Raw genomic sequence first — 21,385 nt, forward strand, 5'->3', positions numbered from 1 at the left:
GACATGGATCCTACATGGGAGAGTGTAGAGAAGAGAAGAGATGGAGACTGGCAGGTGGGGTCCAGCCCACACACTCTTACATCCAGCCACCACCGCAGGTAGGACAGGACCATGTAGTCACAATTTCATGAGGTGCTTTGGACTCTTTAAATCTATGTTGGCAATTTCTCTTGATTTAATATTCACTGTTTGCTGCATATATTGCCATCACAACTCATATTACCATACTCCTACAGATTTTCTGAACATTAACCAAGCTCTTTAGAATGTCTTAATGATTATTGTATAATTTGCCACATCAATTTACAGCACATTTGGCCATTTATGTATGCTTAAAAACAACTTTTGGACTCTTTATCAGCCTAATCAGTAGACACCGCCAAAGTTAACTAAAATACTGCAAATATAATAATAAAATATAAATATAAAAATAAAAACACTTTATTTTTTAAAATGAATAATAGTTGAGTGGTATATTCAATGTTTTAGTCATGGATGCTCATCAATTTGACACTGTAATTCAGAAAATGTGAAAGACTGATGCCTTTGGATTTTCTTCTGTTCTAAACTTATGTACACTTACCCCTCATTAGGTTGTTTATTACATGCGTATTACACTATTAAAGGTGATATATGTGGGTGTCATATGTGAATAGTGCATGTTCATACACACACCTTCCAGCCCCCACAGAATGATCAAGTTCCATTTTTCTCCCCCACCATTAAGGTTGCCCATTCCACATAAGAGAGGAAGGGCGTTTTTTGAAAATGGCGTATACCGCTACAGCACTTATTCAGACCTTTCTCTGCCAGACTGTGTAACATTACTGCCTGTGGGGAAAAATATAATACTGAAGGAGAGTGAGTTGCTCTTCCTCTTTTTGGGAAGATGTTTCTGTTATTTAACATACATCGGTCCTAACCTCAGGATATGCATGCAACTGTGAAACTGTTCAGACACAGGCAATTCTTCTCCTGTATTGCTATACGCATACCAATATATTGTTTTTTCCCTCTCATTCCCCAGGTGTCCCCTGCTCAGCCAACAGGGGGCCGGCGGCGGCGAGCTTCGGAGATGGACCCTGACGAGCGGAGACAGCGTTTTCTGGAAAGAAATCGGGCAGCCGCCTCCCGCTGCAGGCAGAAACGAAAGGTCTGGGTGTGCTCCCTGGAGAAGAAGGCAGAGGACCTTGCCAACATGAATGTCTCCCTGACCGTGAGTCTCCCATACACTGATGCTCTAGAGTGCGTTAGCCAGTTAAACGCGGCCACAGTTGGAATGACGTGTGTACTGTATGCTTTGCGTTACCATCAGAATGAAGTAACCCTGTTGAGGAATGAGGTGACCCAACTGAAGCAGCTCCTCCTGGCCCACAAAGACTGTCCCGTCACTGTCATGCAGAAGAAGGCTGCCTTCTTAGGTAACCATTAAAGATCATGGACTGACCAACAAGCTTCACAAGTCTCTTTTGCATTTCATCACTTAATTCAATTGCTTGTTTTTTTTTGTTTGTTTGTTTTCAAGATCCAGCTTCCATCTCATCCATCTAATGTTTTTTTTTTACTCGCTCACCTCTCTAAGGGTGAATATTTCTCTCTCTGTCTGTAGCTGCAGGAGGAGAGGAAACCAGCAGGGAGCCCTCCGCTGAGCCCATTGGCTCCCCAGCGGCAGTCATCCAGCACGGGCCTTCGCCCCCTGCCCCTGCCTCCAGCCCAGGGGCCACCATCAATGGCCTGAGTGTCCGCGCCGCAGAGGCTGTGGCCATGTCAGTCTTGGCTGGAATGGGAGCGGGCCAGCCAGGAGGGGTCGTCATGGCTACGCAGTCACAGCCGGCCCCCAGATGATGCGCTGGCGCAGGTAGCCAGTATGAACTCAAATGGCTTTTTGGAGGCCGGACTAGTGCAAGGTGTTTGAGAGAGGGACCTACCCATTGTTGACATTGACCCCCATCCCCCCTGCCCACCCCACCCCAGGCGAAGATGCCCTCCTCCCCTCACAGCCAATGATAATCACTGAACCCACGGCGTAATGCCTCCATCAACCCTCGACCCTTTGACAGCTCCCTGTTCAGAGAAGCTTGGTCACTCTGTGTATGTACATATGAATAACACATCTGACACTCTTGCAGGGTTTGGGGTCATTCCTTTTCAGTTACAGCAGTTGGAAAAGTTTTTTGAATTGGGATAAAAAGTATGAATCAAAAATCCTTACATCAGAACAGTTATTTTCATTTCACTTGTGCTTCAAATGCATCTTCAGCCCAACTCTGGCACACACATTGGGTTGTGGTGTGATTAGGTACTTTCAAGGCTGACTATTTTGCAGTAATGTATCCATTATCTACTGCCTGTATGAAATGTTTTAATGGCTGCTACGCTGGGATTGGGCAACTTGACTGCAGAAATAGGCAGCCTGGAAATTATCTCTAATGTTCCTTTTTGGCTACTTCCCAAACTATTCTTCACTCTACTGTCTAAATTTCCCTTTTTTAAGTTACTTCTCAATATACGCGTTGATTTAGTCACCGTAATACACGTTTAATACGTTTGTCTTGGGACAGTACGCATTGTTTCCCCTTTGTCATAGAGTGCGCCTAACTTAGGCCTTTATTTTTTACCATGTGTTTTAACCCATTTGGAAGGGATCTCAGTACATCTAGACTATATGTATGAAACCCTATTGACTGCATGGATTAGTGGAGGCTGAAGAATACCACTGTTTGTTCGTGTCTGGTCATATTATTGCTGGTTTTATTGATCTGCTTTTCTTCCGTTTTTATAACATCAAATGATTGATGCAAAAATTGTCCTTGTTATGTAAGGATTCCATCCTCAGTCCTAATGTAACACACTTGAAATGGTTAGCTTTAGATACCCTTTATATGATAATCAAACGTACTAGATTTTTAAATCATTTACCCAGGCATTTCAGTTGAGGAAAGAGTAGTGCAATATATTTTTCTATTGAATATCAATGCTCTTGCATTTAGCTGACATGTGTAGCCCAGCCACTGAGAGAGGTTTGGTCTATTTCAGTTGAAAACTAAAGATATTGGATGACCAGAGAAAATGTGAAGATGAATATTCTTGAATGAAATTGGTGGTTAGAGCACATCTATAGAGAATTATGGATGTCCAGGTCTTGGGTGCTTTCCAACATTTGAAAAGCTGTCTTGTGTCATGAAGTATACCTATTACACGTGTAAGGTGCTTCTTTTGAAATTTGAGTTCTTAAATGCAGATTGTTATTTTATACCACATTGTGCTTTCAAGACTATCATGTTTATTTTTTCCTTGTCAAGTTGTGTTTTTTTTTTATAACATGTCACTGTTTAAAAATGTTTATTTTTCTCTGTAGGCATGCTAGGCTTTTTTCTTTTCCATCATGTGATAGTATGTCCCCTTATTTTGTTAAAGAGTAGATGTCTTTTATGTATTCAACAGAGGTTAAGTTCCACATGAAAAATTGTCTCTATAGAAGATACCTAAATGGAGGAAGTTTCTCAAATAATGAGTCCTCAAGATGGGTAAAATTAACTTGTGTATAGTCTCAACTAATGAATAAATTGTCTCGGGCAAAAAATAAAATAAGTTAATGGAAAAGAGGTTAATCAGCATGGGCTTCCACTTGTAGCACAGGGTGGCAGTTGAGTGCATCCTGAGGGGTTTGTGTTGTGCAGACGCACTGCTGTAGAGCAACAGCAGAGGGAGCAGGAGGTCCTCCTCATCCCACGAGCCAGTCACAACAATTAACATCAGACCTGGTCATGTGACAAATTCCTCTGGTGAGTTGTTCCATCTCCCACAGTTATGGCGGTGTCGGGGAGTCGCAGAGATGGACTACACACCACATCTTGATTTAGAGCTTCATGCTGGACTTTAAATCCTGTCACCGCCGTCGTCCGGTACAATAAATATTCTGCAGGCTGCCGTGCGTCCAACGATGGCCGACCGCGGTGTTGATATGTCGGCTTTGCCTAAAGAGGTCAGGGACCAGCTGGCGGAGTTGGATCTGGAGCTATCCGAAGGTAAGGTGTTCATACAGCACAATAATAGTCGGGGCTGCGGCGTTAATAAATGCGACTGCACTCTTTCAGTTGAGCGAAGAGTCGCATATCGTGACCACACGGACCATAAAAACGTCAACAAACAGCCGTCCCGTGTCAGCTGGATGAGACGGACCTGCTGCAGTGTGTCCGGGCACGACTCTATAGACTAGTCCAAATGATGAAAAACACACTGACCTCCTTTATAGCTGTCATTTTCATTAACTTCACCCTTTCTGCTGCTTTTTTTTGGTAAAAATAAATATATCTATTTTATAGGTAACGATAGCCTATATGCTGCGGGCAAAAGTCTCAGTGTTTTTTCTCAGTGTTGTGACATGTTTTAGTCTTTTTTTTTTCTTTCCCCGTAGCGTGTTTTGAGCTAGAGATATCTGGCTGCCTACACGTCAAATGGCTTGTCATCACAGCTGTCCGCGCGCATATATAGCTTTTGCTCCTGTCGAGGAAAATGGGTCAAGTTCCTCATCATGGGGGGGCTTTGTGTCTATTGCTCCAGAGATGAGTGGAGACAAATGATGCGGTCTCCCCTCCAACACTGAACTGCGCTGCTTCAGACTCAGTGCAGTAGGAAATTTGCAGTAGGACACGCTTTGTTTTGCAAAATCAGACTATGGGAAAGGGAGTCTGTGTGCTGCTGTTATGCAAGTCTCCTCCTTGCACAGTGAATCACAGTGCAGCTTGATTGGTGCTGTGCAGTTCTCAGGTGCCCGGGGGTGGATGAGTAATGTTATGTTTCACATGGGAAGGGAAGCAGAGGATGTATGGGTACTAATGATGCCTGTGGTTGAGTCCCTCTTGACCCCCCCCCCCCCCCCCCCCCTTACACCTGAAGCAAGCTATCCTGCCCAGGATGAAAGACGGGACATGTGCAGCAAGGTGAAACTTTGAATCATCAGAGAAAACAGGTGGAAACAGTTTGCCACCCTGTTCTGCCTGTTGTGTTTCTTTGTTGGTGATAGTAACAGAAACAGAATCAAGTGTCAAGACGTTTTTTTTCTTTTCTTTCAGTTATGAAAAGACAGATCTCACAGAACATGTGTTTGAAGATTTGAACAGAGAAAACATCAGACTCTAGCTGGTAATTCTTTTTTCATACGAGCTAGATCTCTTAACGTTTTTTTTTAAAAAACACCCTGCCACTTGTTACATCTAGACAATAGATAGACACTTAGTCTCTTGCAGAACAATTGAATTAAGGCAAAACTGCAAGATATACAGGCCTGTTATTATATATAGTGGTGATACTACTTTCTTAATAGCATTCCAATTGTTTCAGGTGAGCAGTTCAGTTTTAAAAATATAGGTCAGGTCTTTGCTGACATGTTATCAGCCTGACTGGATCATGACATGCCTTGGCCTGAACTGGAGATGCGTGTGTGTCCTGGTTAATAATAGACACCAATTAACAGTGTGATAATGAGGGTGGAGGAGTGATGGTCCACACTCACTGAGAGGGAGTTCATGGAGAGAAATCACATAGGCTGTCTGGTTCTCAGGGTAATTTAGAGTGCATATGGAATGGCATATGGTGATAATAAATTAATAATATCAATAATCATCATAGTCATCATCATATTTAAATGGCACTTTAATTAACAAAGTTACAAGTTGCTGCACCCTTTTTTGTTAGGGATGTAAGGAAAGTGTAGTGATTGAGAAATTAAGCATTTGATAAATCTGGCAGGCCTGAATCGTTATACATCAGTCTTGAAGTTAGCCAAAAAATTGTGATTACACTGTGGCATGAACATGGCTAGACTCTTACTTTGGCAGGCTTTATTTTAAGTAATCTGTGCTCAGTGTAAGGGCATTTTCCATCACTGTGAAATACAGTGTAAATCCACTAATCATGCTTACTAACCATTTACACCCATTGATGTATCATACAATGGCATAGAAATGGCGGGCTGCTTTACGGGTCAGATTGGAGCAGCCATGGCTCTTCTGTAGACAGGACAGTCAGAAATCTCTTGAGCACAGTCAGAGTCATTGGAAAGGGCTCCAGTCATTTAAGGCTTAAGTGTAGTGAATGGTAACATGACTCCCCCAGAGTGGCCGTCCCTCCGCTGGAGAGGAACGGGCTCGGAGGAGGACTGCTCTCTCAGCTTTTGTAACTTAATATCAGAGAAACCTCTTTTGCTAATCAAAAGGCCAGTGCTGTACAGATGCCAGGTCCTTTTGTCCGTGTCTTCCAGTGGGATGAAGTGCATTAGCCTTATGCTCAACGGCACTCTGCACAGCGCTGTCAGGACAAGGCAAGCAGCAGCTGGCTGCCCTATGAGTCTTAATGCTTCTCATGCATATCCTTTACATAGCAACAATCACCCCATTGTGGTCCCCATAGATGGGACTCCCATAGCAACAAATAGAGGAAAATATGCATCAGCATTTTTTTTTTCACAGCGGTAGTTGTGGGATGCAGTGTGTGGGTCTGTCTGCGTGTGTGAGTGTGTGTGAGAGAGAAACTCCACCCGTGTTAACCTCAGTGCCTGTAAGGACACAATGAAAGCCATTGAAGGGATCAAAGGCATGGTGATTGAGTTGGACTGGAATTTAGAGCACTGTACCAGGACTGTTTTAAGCTGCTCAACTTGGGAGTGTGTGTGGGTATCAAAGTGTCTGCAGTGTGTTTGTGTGCGAGAGAGTGAGAGACAGACAGAGAAACTGAGAGTGAAGATGACCCGAGAAGATTTGCTTTGTCCAGATACTGTTCACACAGGAGGCGTCTCTTACTCTGTGGAGTAATTGAGTGCTATAACAATGGAGCGTAGCATAGTACTTACAGTGTTCTCAGTGCAAGTCACGACCTATGATGCATGTCATCCCCTCTCCCCCATCGTTCCACACCCAACTACATAGACCATACATGTATGTCTATATACATGTGTATGTGCGCTTGTGTGCATGTTATGTCCAATAAAGCATACAATACAAAAAAAACAAAAGTTGAATGTAAAGTCTACCATTTTTCCACATAGATTTTACAGTTACTTGCATTATTGTCCTCTATCCTTTTTATTAGATCGCTGTTTCCTACTCCCCGCTCCTCCACAGCCTGTGTGCATGATGGAGTAAAAAAAAAACAGTATGCCATGGTGAACAAGTGCTGTAACCGGCTAATAAGCAGCGAGTGGATGTGTGGAGTTCCCAGTGACTAGTGTCCACCCTGCTGTCTGTCTTTGTTGCTGTGGAGGAGAGGCAGGTTTTCATCTCGGCAGCCTGTTCCATGCCATACAGAGGAGAGAGAGAGAGCGAGAGAGGAAGAGAGAGAAATGAGAGATTATGGCCGTGCCTGCGTCTCCCAATCTAGGTCACAGAGCATCAGGGGGCAACACGCCTGGCTCATTTAGCCTTTGAGTCACAATGGGCCAGTACTGCTGCTGGGGATCTCTCTCTGTCTCTCTCTCCCTCTCTCTCTCTGGTGCCATCACTGCCTCCTCTCTATCTGTCCATCATTTTTCCTGTTGCCCCCTACTCCTTTCCTATTTCTGTCTAATCTTTACCTCTCCATCAAGATAAGTAAGATGCATCGTTACGGCTGATGGGTTGGTAAAGGCCAGCTGGAACTGACGGAGCATGTGTGTGGGTGCATGTATGTGTACATGTCAGATGGCGTGTCGATGTGCCATTATGTGTGTGTGTTTGTGTGTGTACATGCAGCATTGACAGGGGCAGGAAGGAAGCTGCTTTAGCCTATCTATTTAAAAGCTCATTAACTGTAGCAGAGGAGCTGTCCTCTGATCTGCAGCCAGCGGTCAGGGCCACAGACTTGGTTTTACACAATTACAATTTCCCATTTGGCAGACGCTTTTATCCAAAGCGACGTACATATAAGATTTTAATACAACACAAGCAAGGATCTAGTCAGGAGAGAACAATGAGAGAAAGTGCCATAAAGCTAAGTTCTGGTCCAACAGGACATAGGTGCTACGAGACATAGGTGCAACTTCATCCATCAAAAGTCAGGGGGCTGGTTAAAGTCTCTGATTGGTGAATGTACAGTATTACAGACCCAGCAGGCTCAACCAGTTTCTGTGTCAGTCAGGGCTGATATCATTCCAATTCGTTCAGCGAAGCCCTCAATCTGATCTAAAAAAGCATAGGAATTGGCATTTGCCTCCATCTGGTCAGCTACAGCCAACATATCTACCATTGTAGCACGCAAGATTTCATTAAGATCTGCACCGGGTGCTGCAATCTTGAATTAGGCAAAAGCAGTAGATTCAAGTTCAACCACCAATCTCAGGGCAGAGTCCGCCCCCTGACAGATTTGACAGATTTATTTATTTCGCTGCAGCAAGTTACACTATGGATAAATGAAAGTATATATAAATAAATAAATAAAATTATAAATAGATAAATAAATGTGTGAATAAATGAATATGTAAATAAGTAAATTAATATACGAATAAATAAATAAATACACAAATAAATTTAACATTCATATATTTATTGTCTCATTTAATTTGTGATTTATGGTGACAAGCATAAAATCACATAATTATTTATTTATTTATTCATTTATTTAAGCATTTTATTATATAATTATATATTTATTTAAGCATTTAATTATATAATTATTTATGTATTTATATATTTTGTTTCAGTCCTTAAAACCCTCCATACAAGGCAGTGCATAGAGGCAATGCATAGAGACAGATAAAGATTTTTTTTTTTTGGGATTACACAGTCCATCAGGTGAGAAGGTGTTCACTAAAGAGCTGGGTCTTTAGCCTTTTCTTAAAGATTGAGAGGGACTCTGCGGATCAAATGGAGTTTGGTACCTCGTTCCACCACCGAGGAACCGGAGTGAGAAGAGTCTGGCTAGAGACTTAGGGCCTTGTTGTGGTGGCAGCACCAGGTGCCGTTTCTTGGCAGAGCGTAGTGGGCGGGAGGGAGCGTAGACCTGAATGAGGGAGTTCAGGTAGGTAGGAGCCGTTTTGGTTGCTGCTTTGTAGGCGAGCATCAAGGACTTGATGCGGGCAGCAACTGGGAGCCAGTGGAGGGATATGAACAGTGGAGTGACATGTGCTCTTTTGGGCTGGTTGAAGACCAGACGCACCGCCGCATTCTGGATCATCTGCAGAGGTTTGAGCGTACATGCCGGGAGCCCTGCCAGTAAGGCAGGGCTCCTGGGCTTGTAATATCACAAGCGCCTATACTAGGAGTTGTGCTGCATGCTCAGACAGGTAGGGTCTGATCCTGATGTTGTACAGGGCAAATTGGCATGACCGAGCAACAGAAGCCACATGCTCCTTGAAGGTTAGTTGGTCATCACTCATGACACCCAAGTTTCTGGCAGACTTTGCGGGAACGAGCTGAGCTGATTGGAGCTGGATACTGATCTGTTGTACAGAGGGACTGGCTGGGATGACAAGGAGCTCAGTCTTTGACAGGTTAAGCTGAAGGTGGCGTTCCTTCATCCATGCCGAGATATCAGCGAGGCATGCCGATATCCGTGCCGAGACTGTGGGGTCGTCTGGCGGGAACGATGGGAGGAGCTGGGTATCGTCAGCATATGAGTGGTATGAGAAGCCATGTGAGCGGATGACTGCACCAAGTGAGGTGGTGTATATTGAAAAGAGAAGGGGTCCAAGCACTGACCCTTGATGTACCCTTGTGGACAAGCAGTGGGATTTAGACACTTCCCCTCTCCAAGGCACTCTAAAGGATTTCCCTGAGAGGTAGGACTCAAACCAGCGGAGAGCAGATCCTGAGAAGCCAAGCTCAGCGAGTGTGGAGAGGAGGATTTGGTGGTTAACCGTGTCAAAGGCAGCCGATAGGTCAAGCAACATTAGAACAGAGGACTGACCGGCAGCTCTAGCTGATTGCAGTGTTTCCACTACAGACAAGAGCCCAGTCTCGGTAGAGTGTCCGCGTTTGAAGCCAGACTGGTTAGGATCATATAGGTTGTTCTCAGAAAGGAATTCAGAGACTTGATTAACGACTGTGCGCTCAATTGTCTTGGAAAGGAACACCGTGAAAGAAGGACCGCTCTGCCACCCATGCCACAGAGAAACACAACAGCAGGTTCATGTTTTTTTTTTTTTTTGGAAATGAATCATGAGTATTATATAACACCTTATGTGCCTAATTCCAGTGTGCGCACCCCACACACACACAAATGCCGCACCCGCTACCTAGAATGCCATGAAGCTTTGTGTTGAAAAGAGAGTGAATAATTTATTTGTGACTGTGAGTGCACACCCACACGCAGACACACACAGACGTACATACTGTCAACTTGGTAGCTGTACCCATCCCACATACGAGTCTACAGTGAACTCCAGATGGATTCCCTGCCTCTTCTAGGGTTACTGTCATGCCTCGCCATTTCATTAAAGCCTTTGCGATAATCAGACTCAAGTTCCTATGATCTATTTGGTCTTTACTACCATGTGATAGTCATGTCATTAGGATTTCGTCATACAGTTCTGGTATACGCTGATTCTCCCAAACCTTACACCCCGCAATTAAATGGCAGTGAGTGAGAGAGAGTAGTATGTAGTGGTCAGGTCACTGTGCTGTTCCCTGAATTATTGAGAAGCGCCAAGTGGAAGTTGCTGCAGTCGGAGTGTGTGCAGCACCACATGCTTTAGACTCTCAACACCAATGATGAGCCCACACTGTCCCTGAATATGAACTTATTTTTAGTTTTCTTTATTTCTTTATTATCTTTACCTGATGACATCACACTACATAAACAGTGCAGCATAAAAGCCACAACATGACAAATACAAAATACATTTCATGACAGACAGTACAGCATATTCAAAATCCATTAATAAGTTTGACAAGTATGAGACATAACAGTTAGTCTGTCCTTTGTCTTGTCTGACTGTCTGGCCTAGCGTTCACTGTCACCAGAAATACAAAAAAAGCTTGTATATATTTTAAATAGTGTTTTATCAAACTATTCATTTATTTATTCCTTCCTGATGCACTCCATGTGTAACCAGCCTCCATACATGGCACCCTCATTGAATGGTGATGACCTGTATTATCACCATGGTTGTATTTAAGGAGTCTTTACATCTTCCACTACCACTCAAGACAGCCAGGCCCAGGCCCAATGCTGTTGTTCCCTCATGGGGCACCACATGGGCAGGGTTGCTATGGACACAGCCCATTTGGTACCCACCCCCACCCCACAACACACACACACTTTTACTTTGTGAATTTTCTATAAACCCTGTGAGGATTAGAAGGCCCATATGCTGTAGCCAAAAGTACAGTAACACAATCGAATGGTCTGCTAAGCCGTTAAAGCTATTATGGAGGAAACATGAGATTGTAACAGAAGAGCTCATCTACAAGTTTGTCTCTGGTGAAGTCCCCAGGCCCAAATCTCACTCTTATGGTACCACTGGCTAGCAAAATAAGTTGGAAATGGTACACGTTCCACTTCCTTAGTGCCGTGGAAATAGCTAAGACAAGAGTAGATGGACCCTAACCCTAACCCTGGAAAAAACACAAAGAACTTCCCAATGGATTGTCACTTTATGCTGCAGACCTGTACAACAATCTCGTCCGTGGCTTGTTTTAACTGAGAAGAGCCATAGTCAACTGACAGTGAACTGCTAAAATAGAGACAACACCAACATAAAGTTAAGTCTTAATAGGACATCTGCTCACCAGATTGCCTTCAGTACTCTTTGGCATAGATTACAAGTGTCTTGAACTGCTGTACTGTACAGAATGTGACACCATCCCCCCACAACTAGAGCTATTGTTTGGTATTTTGTTGATAGTAGTGGGGGGAAGCCACTACAAGCTCCTCGACAGAATGTCCCATGAGATCTTGTGATTGAGACAACCATGGCATTTGGTTTACATCATTTTCATGCTCATCAAACTACAGAGATCACATGTGAGGTGGGGAGATGGGGGGGGGGGGGGGAGGACAATGCTTTGTCCTGCTTTGTCCTCTCCCTCTGCAGTGCACAGAGAGAGGGGGGGGGGGGGGCACTGGCTGAGTCAAGGTTTCTTTTCTGCAGTTTCAGTCTAACTCAACACATGCATGAACGCATTTCTTGCAGCCCCTGTTCTTATTGTTGTCATTCCCATTCCCCACCTATGAGGTGCGTGTCATGAGTGTGTGGAGTGAAACATGAGTCACTCTGTTACCTGAGTTGGACACACCCTGCTTGCTCTTCCAGAGAGAGAACCACCTGGGACCTGCAGGAAGGAAGGAAAACCATGTACATTTTTCCATAGCTCTTTTTTTTTTTTTTATCTTTTCCCATTTTTTTCCCCCAGATTCCAGGTTGTAGGTATTGTTAAGGACTTTTTTTGTTCACCAGTGCCTGTAACACCAGCTGTATTGTCTTAGTCAATATACTGTATCTATGCTTGCAGTAAGCATACAACACTTTTAACTTCTTATCTTATCTAAGCTTATCTTTAATAGTTCTTTAATAGTAACTTTAAATAGGCAAGGACTGATATTATGTGGCTGAGTGCTTAAACTTGTTTTTGCCTAATCTAAACGAAAGCCAAAACATTTCACCCATAGGAAAGAGTAGAGGCAGCATTAGACTTTATCTAAAGGGCCACTGTTAGATGAAGAAATACTTTATTCTTCAAGAACTAGGGTTTTGCTCGATGGAAGAATCAAATCAAAGATTCATTTTACATTTTTTGTTTTCTTTTTTAATACAGTGATGTGTCACTGCCATTTGATAAAAGCAATAAGCTGAAAGCACATTGTCGCACACCTAGCCTAACTGCATGTACCTTTTGACACACACTCTTGTGACACACCCTGATCTTTTGGCATCTTCATACTATCACCTACATTTTGTGTCGTTCACACCCAGCAAGTATGTATACACACATGCGCACACACAAAAGCAATATTCCACAGAGATAGCTCTCCTCCCTTGACACGTTGCCATGATGAAATACAATATTTCTCTCTTCATGCCAGAGAAGTGGCTAAACTTAAGATATTAAACTACTCGAAATGATGAATATTTGACTAATTTTAACCTAAGTTTGAGCAACATGCCACATTTCTGTTGTTTCTGTCAAAATTTTGTTTTCAAATCAGTTGTCTGTTATTCCGTCAGAAATACTGTATATGTCCCTGACAGACTGAGGAAGTGGGTGAGTCAGCATGCAGTGTCGTGTTTGCATTGTGGAATCCAGCGATCTGTGTTCAGCTCTTGGTGGCACCCTCTTATTTGTGGTGTAGCAGGGTGGCTTGACGGTCACATAGACTGTGCTATGTAATGAAACTGTACTGTAAATATGTGCGTCTCAGAGCGATATGCAAAGAAACAAATGCCTAATTACACAGTCTGTCATATGGCAGTTTAAGTGCTCTGATATTCAAAAAAAAAAAAAAGAAAGTCATTGCAGAGACAGGAGTGCTGGGACTGGAGCTGGTCTGCCAGATCTGCAGGAAAACCCTGTCAAAGGACACAAGATTGAGTACTGGAGAACATGACATCATCCTCCCAGGCAGGAAACGTGTGTGTGTGTGTGTGTGTGTGTGTGTGAGAGAGAGAGAGAGAGAGAGAGAGAGAGAGAGAGAGAAAGAGAGCTAGATGTTTTGGACTGTAGTTAGCTAACAGAGACGGCATTATGTAGCCTAAGTTGGACAATAAATAATGTCAAGCTGTTAATTTTTGCGGGATCCGTGTTCCTCTGTAACTGTGGTTAGGTCTGTGTGTGTTTGTGTGTGTGCGTGTGTGTGTGTGTGTGTGTGTGTGGATGCAGGGAGTGGGTTATCTTTTGGCTGGGTGAGCTGCTTGGCTGCTGGTAAGGGAAGCCCACTGGGAGGCTTCAGTAGGATATTTGTTACACAGATAAAAATGTGCTGGTTCTTTAGGCCTTAGGACAGTTGGTTTGGCAAATGAACAACCCCCACTCCCACACACACACATGCACTTGAACGCGTATCAACACATGCACACACACACATACACACACACACGCATGAAGAGTGGAGATGGCGCAGAGCAGAGCAGGGGAGGACCATATGTCGTCCTTTATTCTGGACCTTAATACTTCAGTCTTTTGCTAGGGTAAGCCCACAGTTATGCTCCCATAACTCAAGCCTAGATTCATATCCACTGTCTCACGATGTTACATTTGTCTTAATTTACATGATATATTACATTTAGAACATCTATTTTGGAGCTTAAGATAGAGTGCTATTGGAGTAGGCTTTATTCCAGCAATGCTTATCTTATCTCCACACCTTTGAAAACCTGTGAAATTGTTTTCTGTGAGACGGCATGACTGGGAATCCCCTCACTCTCTCTAACGAACCCCCTCCCACTCTATATTTTAAGATGTGCATGTATCATTATCTGTGAGCAGGTGTTTACATGTGTTTAAAATTGTTTTCCTGAGAAAGCAACTGAGTGAGATGTGATGGGGGAGAGAAAAGCAGGGAAAGCGAATAGAGGTCGGTAGCTAATTACTATTCAGACTGAGCGCCTGTGGGGTAGAAAGAGAGAGCAGTCTCGCTGCAATTCAAATAATCCTAGGCTAGCAAGTGTGAGAGTGTGCGGGGTTGGGAGGGGGAGTGAAGAGGGGGTGTATAGGGTAAAGAGAAGGCAAGACTTTGATGTTTCTCCCTCTAGATGGTAAAAAAGAAACCCACATGCCCCAAGCTGAAGGCAGGAGTCCTCACCACCACCAAGACAAACCAGGATAGCTTTGGCTGGCTGCTGCTTGGAGGCCTGATGCACTCGTCAGTCACTGGGATTGATCGCTGATCCATGGCCCTGACTCTCCACTGTTAGTTAACATGGTTGGGCCGTACATTACCTTTAAAGCACATCCTTTTGACTGTTTACACGAGTGTAAGTTGTAAACACACAGGGACACATTTTGTGTTCTAGAGCTGGAATAAGTCAGGGCGATGGAATTTAATTTTATTCTGTAGCCGCTTCTCACATTTATTTTTCATACCAGGCAGCCACTTTTCTTACATCTTCTCTTGGAGTGTTTCTGTGTTCACCTGTTTCCCTGATGGGTTGCACCACCCCAACCAGAGAGAGGGGCTTAACTCTTTAGCATCCGCTGCTGCAGTCTGGCTCTGTCGATGCAAGCATAGATAAACAGATAAATGCAAAATCACCCAGATGGAAGAGTAATTACTTTGAGATTCATCTAATGCCACGCTGGCCCCTCCCCCACCTCAAACTCCCCCCCCCTCTCTCTCTGTCTTTCTGCAGTGAAACTGCCTGTTCACATGAGCTAAAAATAAATCATGTGAGTGAGCTAGGCCAACTGTACCATTCATGCATTACTTATGGAAGTGTTTGCTTTTCTTCCATTTTTCCTCATGAAAAAGAGCGACCCAGTGCCTGAGTGGATATTGTGCTGGAGTGGGCTCTCAGGCTATCTCCTCCTAACATGAGCACTCTCACTGTTGTCAGGATCTGCTGCATGTGCTAGAGTTGTGTATTTGTGTGACTTGCAGCAGCAACATTACTGTTTTGTTCTGTTAAAGGGAAGACTTGACTTATCATAGATGTACAGATGTGTATCTAGGTGAGCTATAATTTAAGCTAAGACAATCAATCAGTATATGAATGCAGGAGGTGGGCCTGTGTGTGTAAGCTGTACTGTATGTGTGTGTGTGTGTGTGTGTGTGTGTGTGCAGGTGTTGTAGTCGTGCGCACAATACTTGATCACCTGTGTCAGTGTGCTCGGGAAATCCTGGTCTAATCTCTATTGTCCTCTGTGGTGTAACTGGGAAAGAGGCTACATCAGTGACAGTCAGCCTCATCTTTCCCTGCCTGTGCGTCTCAGCAGCCTAATTTTTAATCAGGGATTACGCTGAGAGCTCTGGGATATGATACAACCGCAGAAGAGTCACTACTGTTCACATAATGGGATCACCTGTCAGACAGTGGAAACAACCCATGGTTATCCCACAGGCAGAGGCCAGTTATTTTTACACACGCATGTAGTAAAAGCATCCGATTGGTCAGTCTTGTGGTCCTGACATTTGCCTCTTAATTTAGCAATGACCAGGCTATTGCCTTTTTACATTATGTTCAGGACTCAACCGCTCCGACATCCATCCATAAATATGATGAAAATGAGGTACGAGTGGGGTCCGGGTGGCCGTTGGCAGGCATATGAATCATCAGTGTTCAACATGGTTACCAGTAAGGGGAATGCGTGCTCTCCAGACGGATTGTGTGTAAATCTGACAGCATTGCTTACTGAAGAAGTTGGCAAGAGTAGAGGCCAGATTCTCAAGCGTGGAGCTCAGTCAGGCCGTGTTGGGTCAGCGGGATGGAGTGGGGTGCAGATGGGGTGATGGCAGGGGGTGGATGGGGGGGATGGGGGAGGTTAAAGGGACTGACTGAAGCGCACTTTGCATGCCTGCCTACTGCCGGCCTGTGATTCCTCCTCCTCTGTCCTCTGGATATGTCTTTAGCCACCTCTGTCATCACTGCCTCTCCTTATCTTGCTTCTCTTCCTCTTCTGTTGTCTCGTCATTCATCTTTTATCTCCGTTTCTTCCACCTCTCTTTTCCCCAGCTCCCTCCTCCTTCTCTGTTTTCTCTGGGTGCCTCTGAATCATCCCGTGCTGCCCGGGCTTCCGTACGTTTCCAAATTTAGCCCTGTTTTGTTTTTCCCTTCACATCTTCCTCTGCTACTTAAGGCTGGAATCACATCAAGCCTTTGATGCCTCCAGTCATCTCAGGGGCTTACTGCAACCCTGTGCGCATCCATCTGTATTGCCATCTTCTCCTACACCATCCTTTGCTACCTGTCTTCCTCTCCTCCCTCACTCTCTCCTTCCTCCCTCTCTCTTCTTGTGTTTGAACAGGTGGCGTAGAACAGTTGGTGACACACCACATTCAGACAGTAGATCATAGAGTGTATAACGGCCCAGAAGTGTCTGGTCCCATCAACATCAAACCATAAGCAGTTCAATAGTTGAATGATTCTTGTCACTTGATCCTTAAGAGAGCATCTGAGTCGTTTTGTAGATTGGTTCTTTTTGTCTGGTCTCACTCTGAAAATGGGGTTGACGTGCCTTTTATCAAGAGGAAAGCAATTTCAATGTCTATCACGTAATGGGAGATGGAGAAAGACTGCCACCCAAACATTAAAGGAGACTGATTATTTTAACCCAAACCAATATGCTGATGACTATGAGAGGTAACTGATGTTTTTCATCTAAGTTGGAATTTCTTTCACCGTGCTGGTAATTCTGCCTTTTTGTGCTCAGTCTGTATACAAAATGTTTGTACAGAGATAATGCCTGTGTGCAAAGATAACCTGGCTGTTTCCTCTCACAGGTGACATTACACAGAAGGGCTACGAGAAGAAAAGGACCAAACTCCTGGCTCCCTACATCATCCATACTCCAGGTGAGAACCCATCATCGAAAGTGAAATCACATATCCCTCACCTCTCTGTCATTTCCCTTCCCTGCTTATGAACAAAGGAAAATACCATAACTTAGCAACATGCTCAAAAGAGAAACCCTGATACCCAGGCTTACATGATCAATGTTTAGTTGTTATGATAATGATTTAGTATCATAGCCTATTAAATGGCCAAGATGCTGATTGAAGGATAATACCGGTGTTTTTGTTCCAATCATCTAGGTTGCCCCTCTCTTTCACATTATTCCTGGTGTCTGCACACAGTCAGTTTAGTTTTAAATATCAGGGATAATTTTTCTACCTTCAGACGTAGCCATTTGCTTACATTAATTCTTTTCAAGTCTTCCACAGACTTGAAAATTGCCTGAGCTAGATCATCCACCAAAGTAAACATGAAGCTTTAATTTGTTTTTGTAAAAATGTATTTTTTGTTATTTTATAGCATGCAACTAAGTATTTTCATATCAGTGCATGCATTATGTTAACTCTCAACTGACAACTGGTTGTTGTCAGTCACCTAAGGAAGAAGTGGAGGAAGTAATCTCTCAAAAATAAGTCACCTTACAAACTTTATTGTCACATCCATGTCTTTATACTTGGGACATCTTTGTTAGCCGGGACAGCAGTTAATTTCCAGCTAGGTTTGACAGCACAAAGTCTGTATTTTAACAATGCCAAAAAAAAAAAACGAGCGTGGCTGTTGCGGACAAATGCTGGTAAATTATGGCTTTGGCTGGCAAGTTCATCTAGTCCACCAGCAGGTAACAAACCACTGTTTGGTTCAGTCCTTCTCTACTTGAAGGACCTGATGGCTGGCAAAACAGTGGCTCCACTAAACACTGTGGCTGCTGGATAGAAAAGATAATATTGTTCCTTCGTGCTTACCAAGCTACATATATTCAGTAGCGTGCACATACAGTATTTGCAGAACATGACAATGTCCACATGATAGATTTCATCCATTAGTCTAGTTGCGGTTTAGTATCACCCTCGGATATTGTCACAAAGCATTATGGGTAACTTTTTTTTATCATAGTAATTCTTGGATGGTATTTTCCTGAAGTCTTCACACACTAAGAATTCAAACACAGAAAAAACTATAAATCATGGCATTCTAAGTACACTTGTGTAAACTGATAGAAAAATGTGAAATATTTTCCATTTCCAATTGAGAATATTGAATACAGGGCAGGCCTAGTGAAAAGACTGTCTCCCTCTGTCTCCCGTCCCTTTTCAACCAGGCCGCCTCCTGATGGCTCTATATATTTTCCAGATCAAACAGATGTTTCTCACCAGTGAGCAAAACGGGCCACTTAGCATTCTGCTGGATGGAGTGGATGGTCTAGGACTACATTGTCTTATTACATGTTAGAGAACAGACACACTGAAGGTGTGCATGTAGACGACATGTTGACAGAAATAAAAAGCCCACTGATGCTTGCTGGAGTTCCCACCTGAGCGATGACTGAAGAATGAAGTGAAGATTGAAGAGTGAGATTTATCACAAGAAAATGTAAACCTGGCATTCTACTTTCTTGTATTAACACACATCCGACGTGTGTATTTGACAGTGGAGCAGCCCCCTCAGAATGACCTGCAGGCTCCCGGTCCCAGTTCCTCCTCCAGCCACGTCCCTCCTCCCTCCAGCTCGTCCCGTTACCGCGACCGCCGCTCCCGCAGGCCGCATCGCAGCGGAGGAACCAGGGATGACCGCTACAGATCAGGTGAGCCGTAACTCCTGCATCAATAGCCCCTAAAGCTGGGGGAGACACTACATTTAGACTATATTTTTACATGGAAATTAAAACACCTGCCATGCTGCATACTGTGTCTTTTGATACACGGATCGCTGAGGAAATATACTGTAATTGCAGGTGATACGTTTTTGCGATGCTGAAATTAGCCCACGGCTGACATCATCTTGGCTCGGCAGGCCAGCCTGTTTTGAAGCTGAGACACTAAGCTGTTTCAAAGGGACCAATTAAAGAATAGATTGTGTGTGTGTGTGTGTGTGTGTGTGTGCGCATAGTGATTATGAAGATTGTGAGGGGCTGAAGTCATGCTTGCCCTGTGGCTGAGGAGAGAAGAGACAGAGACAGACCCTGCAGCTGGGGAGCCCCTCGGTGAGGACCCTCACTGTGAAAGGAGGGTGATGTCACAGCCTGGCTATGTGTGAGGCTGCGGGGAGAACAGCAGAATACTAATCCGGAGGGGAAAACCTGATGCTGCCGAGGATAAAGAAAAGCAGAGCAGTAGAGTAGAGGTGAAAGAGCGGAGGGCGTGTGAAGTTTCCTTTTTCAGACAGAGCCCTCTGTTACTTGAGGTGCACACTGTAAATGCATCCTCCCCCCAGAGCTCCACGCCCTGCTGTTTCTCTTCTTACGCCTCTCTCTCTTCCTCCCTCATTTCATCCCTTCTCTGTCTACACACAGAAAAATAAAGGTTCCACAAAGAACCTTTCAAGAAGCTTTTAATATCCCATATATGGTATTAAAAGGTTAAAAGGTTAATTATTAGATGGTGGGTGATGGTATAAATGTGGAAAACAACCAAACCAAATTCTTCTGTGTGTAGACAACCTTAAATTTGTTAGTCTGTTAAGCTGGAGTTCTGTGGGTGAAGGACTGAAGATGTTGCATTGTTTTGGATTTGTCTGACCAACCAGAGTTATGTTGTTATCCGATTGGAGGATTCACAGGGAGATCCAGGTAGAGCTGTGGAGGATTTAGCACCGAGAGGAGGATTGGAGCCGGAAAGGGAGTGGTAGCAAAGTCGAGGTTGGCGCAATATGGAGAAATAGAAGGGACCTGGGGGAATATGAAATGGACTGAGAGAAACCACTGCACTGAGTTGTCTTGGGCTTTAATGTAGCGGGCTAAAATCTAGAGGAGGTGGAGTAGGACTGAAGGGAATTGAGAGAGAGAAATGTGAGGATCCAACAGTAGTATCTGGGACTGAAGCAGACGGCCCTCAATTCTGGGCAGGTCAGACCACAGCAGTTACTGTGGTCAACCTGCTGAGGAGCGGGGCATGCAGCCAGGACAGGACACATATGCTTTTTCCACTGCACTAGAGCTCCATCCATTTTATTTTGTTCTCGGTTCAGCAGGGTTAGGGTACGGTAAAAGTGTACTGATAGAGCACCCTCATGTATCTGACACCAGCCCGCTTTCAGAGGGTGCTCAGGGTCAACAGTCAGTTACAGCCTGCATGTTGAAATACCCAGCTGGTGTAAACAAACAGGCAAAAGTGGAAAGTCAGAAAGTTGAGAAAGACACAAAACATAAACAATGAAAACTACCAGAAGACTGCAGCAATGGGAAACAATCTTCATTTTGTTCCTTCTCGTCTCCTGTAATTTCCTCCAGTTGTTACGCATCAATATTATGTGCTGTGGCTTTTTTGTGGCTGGTGGGTTTTGATGCAGTATTATTTCAAAAGAAAGATATAATCCCAGGCAAAATACAAAAGAAGACTCCAGTGAGTCTGCCATGTCCGTTGCTGATGTTGACACTGGTTGCTATGGTGCTGCTGTTTCTATAGTTACAACATGTGCGTTCTTTATGAAAGGTATTACTTAATGCATGTATGTGTTTCTGGGTTCAGTGTATGAGAGTGGCTAACTGTTTGGGTCTAGCTGCCCGTGCATCTCATTGTTGATTCTCATGGGGAACTGGAGAAAAACACAGCTAGCCTCCACACACTCCACCGTGCTCATCACCACGGAGACGCCGCTCATCCTCCCAGACATGTGTAAGGATCGGCCTCCGCTGATGCTGACACTCCTGTGTGAGAGTGAACCGTGGCACATTAGGAGAGAGGAGGACTTAGCCTAGAGCAATCTGTTCAGCAGAATGCCGGTTATGTAATTATGGTCCCCGGTGCTGCTGTGTAACGAGCTGTGCTCGATGATTTATTTAAATGAGTTGATGTTTGAATGGAAATTATG

General features: G+C 44.1%; 2 protein-coding genes across 9 annotated transcripts in view; both read left to right on the forward strand.

Moving 5' to 3' along the window:
- Window positions 1–830: 830 nt before the first annotated feature.
- Window positions 831–3,594, forward strand: LOC139641669 (cyclic AMP-dependent transcription factor ATF-7-like). 2 transcript variants are annotated; one of them, XM_071516202.1, is made up of 3 exons: window positions 831–1,216; window positions 1,316–1,421; window positions 1,610–3,594. In XM_071516202.1, the coding sequence occupies exons 1-3, from the start codon at window positions 932–934 to the stop codon at window positions 1,843–1,845; spliced, it is 627 nt and encodes a 208-aa protein (XP_071372303.1). In that variant the 5' UTR covers window positions 831–931; the 3' UTR covers window positions 1,846–3,594. The 2 variants fall into 2 exon arrangements, 1 of the variants encoding a protein (XP_071372303.1); XR_011694982.1 differs by having other exon boundaries at window positions 1,186–1,216; window positions 1,583–1,739.
- Window positions 3,595–3,915: 321 nt separating this feature from the next.
- Window positions 3,916–21,385, forward strand: part of LOC139641667 (disco-interacting protein 2 homolog B-A-like) — a 37,073-nt gene continuing 19,603 nt past the window's right edge. For 2 of the 7 annotated variants that reach the window (XM_071516195.1, XM_071516199.1), the window contains exons 1-3: window positions 3,916–4,028; window positions 17,347–17,465; window positions 19,016–19,160. In XM_071516195.1, the coding sequence (XP_071372296.1) occupies window positions 3,944–4,028; window positions 17,347–17,465; window positions 19,016–19,160 (349 nt within the window). In that variant the 5' untranslated portion in view covers window positions 3,916–3,943. Of the gene's footprint in view, window positions 4,029–17,346; window positions 17,466–18,407; window positions 18,413–19,007; window positions 19,161–21,385 lie in introns of all 7 variants that reach the window. The other 5 variants (XM_071516198.1, XM_071516197.1, XM_071516192.1 and 2 more) reach the window with 3 other exon arrangements.

This window comes from Centroberyx affinis, unplaced genomic scaffold, assembly GCF_046629955.1.
Source record: "Centroberyx affinis isolate AG114_WGS23_722 - 3 ecotype Tasmania unplaced genomic scaffold, CSIRO-AGI_Caff_v1 ptg000394l_1, whole genome shotgun sequence".
NCBI lineage: Eukaryota > Metazoa > Chordata > Actinopteri > Beryciformes > Berycidae > Centroberyx > Centroberyx affinis.